At 32.4% G+C, this 8,169-nt stretch overlaps 1 protein-coding gene across 1 annotated transcript; it reads left to right on the forward strand.

Moving 5' to 3' along the window:
- The first annotated feature begins 2,928 nt into the window (after nt 1-2,928).
- LOC139873455 (uncharacterized) lies at nt 2,929-6,457 on the forward strand. Its single transcript, XM_071861381.1, has 7 exons — nt 2,929-3,112; nt 3,236-3,401; nt 3,874-3,932; nt 5,226-5,344; nt 5,637-5,874; nt 5,981-6,104; nt 6,195-6,457. The coding sequence occupies exons 1-7, from the start codon at nt 3,053-3,055 to the stop codon at nt 6,272-6,274; spliced, it is 846 nt and encodes a 281-aa protein (XP_071717482.1). The 5' UTR covers nt 2,929-3,052; the 3' UTR covers nt 6,275-6,457.
- Nucleotides 6,458-8,169: the final 1,712 nt, after the last annotated feature.

An 8,169-nucleotide genomic window follows, 5' to 3' on the forward strand; every position in this document is an offset into this window, starting at 1 on the left:
ATATAAACTAATCTTTTTTGTTTTTATAGATGGAGAGTCCAAATTAGAAAAACTTGAATAAAAAGGGGTGATTGATAGATTGATACACCAAATTGTGGGATTAACCGCTATTTAATTTTAGCGATTTTTACAGCTGTGCCACAGGCTCAAAAACATTTACATATGTGAAACTAAAATTGTTTGGCTGAATTATCAGCAACTCCTTAACTTTTGATAGCGTCATCATATAATCATCATGTCATCTTATTGCCAATAGAAATTTACTTGCAAATATTTTAGCATTAGCATGTGACTATGGTTAAGCAGAGATACGTATGTTAAGTTTGACGTATATTATTTTTATCAAAATCATAACACAACATCATGTCATTCGAATGAACGAGGTTCGTTATCGGATAATTACATTTCTTTCTCTGAGATGGTTAATGGCTATACAATCAATGGAATATTTTTTGGTATGATATTCAGTTTAACATACTTATGTTAGGTTGAATTGTAAAACTTATACACCAGTTTTGGGTTGCATCCATAACATAATAACAAGAGGTTTACTATGCTAATAATAAGTGTTGAGTTTTTATGGCAACTACATGACATAAATGGATTGTTTGTGATTACTGGATGTCCTGTGGGTTATATTAACTTAGAAATTCGTTAATTTTGTTTATGGGGGTCAGACGAGTCAGGTTGAGTTGGTTAGAGTAACGCGTCAAAATTGTTTTAGGTTGAAATGGGTCATGAGTCAAATGGGTCTGATTTTTTAACGGGTCCAAATGAGTCGGGTAGGGTGACGGGTCGAAATGGGTCAAAGGTCAAATAGGTTAAATGGTTCCAATCGGGTAATATACTTTTACACTTGATTTTTTACATTTATGATTACGTTTTGATTTATATTCACATTTATCTTCTTTGATTTTTCTATAGATAGATAGTGAGACGTTTTTATTCAGAAAAACTCAATTTGTTACCTATAATTTTAAGAAATTTGTTATTGGTGCGTAGTTCGTAACTTTGATGTCTCATTTTAAAGAAATGTCAGTATCATACCGTTAATTAATATAATATTATACGTATTCAGTTTGTTTAATTAAGAGTTGTCGTGCAACGCACGGGCTCTTAAAGGCTAGTTTTCTTTATGTTTCTTGAAAGGTAATGAAAACTTATAAAACGTGTTCAACCGTAAGAAAATGAGTTTTCGTTTTCCAGAATAGAAAATAGAAAATGGTAGAACACTTTAAAGAAAACCTAAACTTGAACATGTTTTCCAAATTTGCATTTTTCCTGGATAATTATGTGAAAAATGAAAAGTTGCTATAACTATAGAATTATACTCCTTCCGTCCTACTATAAATGTTCACATTTAATTTTCAGAGTTTTTTTGTCAACTTTAACCATAAATATTTTTATTTGTGTTATATAATATTTGCGATTTGCTAAAAAGACAAAGACTTTTTGATTGGTTCGGTAGAAGAAGCAATGATTTGCTAACCCAAGACACTGACCACGACGGAATCAGAGGAATTTAGGGGATCGAAGATGCAAAGAAGAAGGAAATAAGAGATAGAAACGTTCACAACCATTTGCAGACATAATTAACCGAACACGTTTAAAACTTACCACAAAACTTTCATACTATTAGTAATTATATTATATTATACATATACTAATTGTGACATGGTTATACATATACTAATTGTGACATGGTTTGTGGTCGTTTTGGCCACCCCACCATATAAAACGACAATTAACCAAAATCAAACCTAAAAAAAGCAAAACACCCCCAACTTTTGCACACTTACAAAAAATACCCTGTACTTCAGGGGAGTAAACTGTCAATTCCTTAACTTAAAATACAAACTTCACCCGAACCCTTCGACAGCCCGTATCTTTCTCCTCGCTCCTGTTTAAATTTCACCAAACACTCCGTTAAACTCGAAATATTTTCACGAACAAAACGAAACTAACTACGTTCGAAACAGACACTTTTTAAAAAACGCTAACACAACGACAACCCGTATCTTCCCGCTCGCCGCGAGTTAAATATTTCCGACAGCACCGTCAGACTCGAAATAATTTTATGAACAAAACGATACTAACTACGTTCGAAACAGCCACTTTTTAAAAAACGATAAACACAACGACAGCCCGTATCTTCCTGCTCCTCGCGAGTTAAATTTTTTCGCCAACACCATCAGGCTCGAAATAATTTTATCAACAAAAAGAAACTAACTACGTTTGAACCGAACATATTTTAAAAAACACTAAAGACGACGACATCAACGACGACGCATAACACATGGGTCGTTTTCCCTTTTGTAAATAAAACTGGGTTAAATATGAATACGCGGGCCGAAAGACCCCGCTGTATCGCGCGGGCCGGACCGAACTAGTTATGTACTATTTATGCAATTTAAATTATGTACTGTACTATATTATTTTTAGGAACTTAAATTACGTCAGCAATTTTTTTTTTAAAAAAAAACTCACGCCATCAATCCGCTCCTATCACCATAACAAATGGTCTCAGCGGGTTTCCGTTGCTTATGTATCAAAAACAAATGGAGCACGCCGGATCATTTGCTTATATCATCTAATCCTGAAAAGTTAAAACAAGTCTAACAAAGACTCAGTTATAAATAGCGAATATGTTTTCGTTTTCTAGTTTCAAGCCTAACGGCTGACCTGTTGCATGTTTGTTCGCTTGATTCATCTTTTGATTAATTAGTTTTTTTTTTTTTTTTTTTATATAACTCGTTACAGTATTTTTTTCATCTATTTTTGTTCTAACATGGACGCAAGTAGGCTATCTAACCTGGACAAGTGGACTAAAGGCCCAAAACATCGATGGTTTAATTAATCAAATACATGGGCTGAGAAACCCGACGCGGTTTCATAATCAAGTCATCACCCAAAACCACAGTCTCTTCACATAAACTTCTATAGCTCCGTGCAGCTACTTGTTCAGCAAGAATTCACTGATAAACTTTGCACCTATAAAATCTGCCACTCCGTATAATTATAAATACAATCAATTATATATAAGTTTAATCAGATGGAATTTGTTCTTGAAGAAGGAAAACATTTGTACGATGAATGTTCGACGTTAATTCTGGTTTGCTCTCTTCATTCCCAACCCTAGAATTTCATAACTTCTATTTTTGAATTCTAGTTAATTTATTCAATTGATGAATCTAATAAAAAAATTATGATGTTGATTTGATTTAATTAATTGTAGCCAGCGTTATCGATTGGAAATGTGGGGCAATTGGCGGTGGATCTTTTGATTGCTTCAACAAAAGCTGAACGAATTGGTTATCTGGATGATCGGAACATTCTTCCTTGTATTGGAAATGACGCTTATACCCCTACTCCTCCTGGTGACCTTGCCCTCCCTCTTGAAGGTTGTTTTCTCCTTTTATTAGTTTGTTCATACTTATATATCCGAGGGAATGGGCGGTAAAATCCCCCTCCCCCACTACCCCTGCTACGCGATGTGCAGAAGGCACCCTTGGGTGAAATTCAAGGGTAAAAGGACAACCTTGTCTCGCTAAGAGAGGCAGGCCACTACCATATGATTTTGATTTTTCTTTTTTTTCAAATTTTATGAGTTTGTGTCATTTTTCAACAAGTATCAAAAACTTGGCTTAGGCTTTATGGGCTTACTTCCTTGTGAAAAAGCTCACAAGCTCATAAATATAAGTTAATCAAACACCTTAAGGAGTTCATTTGCTAACAATTAACAAGCTTAAGCTATAAGGTATTGAAAAAGCTAAACTGAATATCCACTTAAGTAATTTGCATTGTTTTGGTCATTGAGGTTGTTGTTGATGGCCTTTTTTGTTGCATATTTTAAGCTTTATGTCTTCCTTGCAGCTTACGAGTCACCTTCTAGTGCATTGACCTTTATACAACAAAGATCACCAGTTGTTAAGGTAAGTCTTGCATCTATATGTCCTTTATTGATTATATGAGCTGTCTGTGATTTTGTGTTCTCATGTTAGACGACTATGAAACTAAGGCCCGTGAGATTTCAGATCTGTCCTACAAGTGAAATGATCAAAGATGTCAATTGATAAAGGCCGTGCCATGCCTTTGTATTTAAGCATAATAATTACACAGTGTTTGATATTTGATTAGCTGCACAAACTCTTAAGTTTTAATTCTTTGCTCATACCATTGAAAACATTTATATTTACTTGTAGTAGATATAACTATTCAATGAATAGAGAGTGATTTCGTTTTATTATGTTTGTCAAATATTTTGAGTCGAAGGTATGGTATGAACTAGAAATTGGTTACTTTTTAAGGTGATAAATTTGACGACGTAAATGTAAAAATGGTTGAGGATGTGATATATTGTATATAAATATATGATTTTGAAGTTAATAAGTTAGTTGATGAACCTAGACTAATAATGTTTTGATTGTAAACTTTAATATATCGTTAAAGAAGATTGCATATTGTACTAGTTTTTATAAAACTTCTACATGAATGGCCGTAGCTTTATTTCAGTTATTTAACATAATGTTTATGAAATTATAAGTGTTCATATAAAAAATTCAGCGGGGTTTTCAAAATAAAAGAAGGGATGACATACTGCATAAAAGAGATAACATTATGGTTCTTCAGAAAACTTTAGCTAAAACTTTTATACTTCGAACTTGAAACCAAGTCATCTTCCCTTATTTTAAATAACATATATTTTTTTTTTTTTGCATATGGTTATTGATATAAAGAACAGATAACATGTATTTATTATTCTAAATATATTTTATATTGGGTAACATATCTATTATCTATTTGTATTAAAAAATCAATCTTTTTTATCTTCATGTTGGCCTTAAGTATGTTATTAAAAATTGAAATATATTTTGTTTTTTAAATAAATTCTTCATGGGATAACCTTGTTGTTATGCCGTGTGCCCGTGTACATCTGAGTAAAAAATTCTCTCCATGTCCGTTTGTATTTTGAAATAAATTAAATATTCAAACTTAATGTAAATATTTTATTTTTCTGTATGTCAAATTATATCTATTCAAAAAGTTCTCCCGCAACTCTCGGATAAACGTACTCGTTTAAATTGTTTATTAAACTCACAAATACGTTTAGGAGCATACATAACTTAGTAGTTGTCATCGGTGCACACCTTTGTTAGGTTTGATAAAGAGTGACTGACTAATGAAAACTTTCTGAATTTACTGAGTGCTTATTGGCTTTTAAACAGGGAATGATGGTTGAGTTTGCTAAAAACCTTGCCGATTTTGCTGTTGCTTCTGGAAAGAAAGACATCATAATCCTCTCTAGCTTAGACTTTGGCCGGTGGCAAACAATTGATATGTCAAGGTATTAAATAATTCAGTGTTATAGCTAATAATATATAGTAGCTTCAATGTTATGTTTATATAATTTTCTAGATTACTAACATCTTAGTATGTTAATATGCTTGAAACAATGAATGTTTTCTCTTATCGCGTGATGTAAAATTGTAATGCTTTGTTGACCTTTTTGACTTCTACTGGTGGTTCTTTGTTCCATTAAATAGGTTGTTTGGGTGGGTTGGATAACATTTCAGAATTGGTAGTTTACCAGGTGTTGTGAATATGTAATTTTACTGAGTTTGAGGTGAATTTCTCAGTGGTATGCAGATATATTACCTCTCGAATACAAATGTGGACGGATCAGATGAGAGCTGTGAAAAACTTGGGTGGAAAAAAATGAAGGAATATGATCCTAATCAGAAACTATGGAAGCATCTCGAGAATTTAGCTAAAGCTGATGTCAGCGATGATGATATTTCTCATCTTGAAGATGATCTGGGAGAAGAAGACTACTATCCGAGTCTACCTTTTGCTGCAATGTTTTCTTCTTTCAAGGTAATCTTACATTAAAAACCGGATATTTGATTATACCTGGTTCACAAGTTTCAGAATTCGTTTATGTGAATATTCATGTCTGATCTTCCTTGTGACAATTGTTCAGGCCAAGGGTTTGAAAGTCATTTGTGTATTATGTTATTGCTCTGAAGGAGACAATATTCACGACGCGTTTCAGTTAGCGGATGCAGCATGCAATCTTGCAGGAATCAGCCCCGACACTTTCAAAGGTAAGATTTGTCGATTTCTTATTTTATTATAAGTTATAAAGTTTTCGCATTTGTACATTTGTCTAATAGTATAATGACTTTCTTGTTCAGGAAACGGAGATGGTAAATGGGTGATCCCATTTTCATGGCAGAGTGTTTATGGGCCACCTCCAGACATGTCTCTCTTTTAGCCTTCGTTTAAATCTGTAGCATCGCTATTTTAAAGTGAGTTTAGTGTCTTCAACTTGTAATATGTTTCATAATAATATTAAGTGATCTACGGTCCCGTAATCTTATCTTGCAACAGGTTTTCAACACAAGTCATTTGCTAGTTAGTGCGTTTTCTACTTTGTATGTGTTGATTGTTAGCTTATATAAAATTGTTAGCCAATATATTTATGTCATTATGTACACCATTAGTACCCATTTAGTATGCTTAATTAGTCATTAGTATAGGTCTCTTAGTATTTCATAACTCCTAGGTTGTATATATATATATATATATATGGGCAGGATCAATGGGGAAGTAACCAATCGGGGGGAAGCAAAAGTTTTTTTTTTTTTTTTCGTGGCATCAAGATCACACTTTAGTCCTACTACCCCTGGCTCTTGAAATCTTATACTATCTTAACTACAAATACAAAAGGTAATAAAGATTTTCTTCTTGATACTAGATTCTCTATTGAGTAAGTAACTCGTTAAGTAAGAATATCACAAATTGAATCCCTGAAACTTATGAACATTTAGAAGAGACATTTCGTGATGAATGTTATTATTTATGCTGGAAAACGATTGGCAAAAATAACATTCAAGATAATATTGTTCGTGAAGAATATGAACGTTTTTTTTCTTTCATGTTTTGTGAAGTAAAATTTAGCCCGATTTAGAGTTTAGGGTTTAGGGTTTGGTGTTCGGTGTTTTGGGTTTATGGAAACCCTAAACTCTAAACCGTTCGTGTTAAAAACTCAATCTAAATCCTAAATCTAAACCCTAAATCTAAACCCTAAATTTCTAAATCCTATAAACCCTAATATCTAAACCCTAATATCTAAACCCCAATAGCTAAAACCTCAATATACGCTCGAAAAACACGATAATTGTTATATATTACCTCTTCGAGCGTTTTTCCGTCAAAATAAAAACATTTATCACAAAGTGTCTCTACTAAATGTTTATATTTTCATCTCATCTATAATGTTCGTGAATAAAGTTTTTTCAAAAAACGAAAAAAAAAAAAAAGTTTTTGCTTCCCCCCACTTCCCCCCGATTGGTTACTTCCCCCCGATTGGTTACTTCCCTCTTGATCCTACCACTATATATATATATATATATATATATATATATATATATATATATATATATATATATATATATATATATATATATATATATATATATATATATATATATATATAATTCAGTAGGCTTATAACTACCTTTAATGGTCTGATTTTTGCCTATAGAATAAATGATTTGAAATGATAGAAAAGCAGTACTATAATATCCGCAACCTTGAACAATAACCAAACTTAATACTAATTATTATTATAATATATTTTTACTACTACTTAATTGAAAAATATAAAGAAAGAAACTGATGCAAAGAAAGATGTTTTTTTTTTAGCTTGTAAACTCTCTGCACCACACACACATATATATACTACATATTTATCACTATACAATATTTAAATATCAATATATATTTGACTATACTATTCAACAAAATTGTCTATACATGTAATTTTCATAACACTCCCCCTTGGATAGCAATTTTGTTTTGTTAGAGATCAACAGTAAGTTACTGTCTCGTTAAAAACCTTGCTAAAGAAAACCCAGTGGGAAAAAACTTTAGCTAAGTGAAAAGGAGTGCAGCATGGAGTTGACTCCCCCTCAAGTAGACATCGCTTCAGTTGTTACATCTTTTGAACATGTCTCATGCCAATGTTATGAACGTGTGTTCTGAAAATAGCAGTTGAAAGTGCTTTCGTGAAAAGATCAGCAGAGTTTTTGCTGGACTGCACATATCTCATTTCAATCTGGTTGTCCTTAATGAGATTTTGAGTGTATGAGAAGAATCTAGGAGGTA

Source organism: Rutidosis leptorrhynchoides, chromosome 10 (genome assembly GCF_046630445.1).
Source record: "Rutidosis leptorrhynchoides isolate AG116_Rl617_1_P2 chromosome 10, CSIRO_AGI_Rlap_v1, whole genome shotgun sequence".
NCBI classification, from domain to species: domain Eukaryota; kingdom Viridiplantae; phylum Streptophyta; class Magnoliopsida; order Asterales; family Asteraceae; genus Rutidosis; species Rutidosis leptorrhynchoides.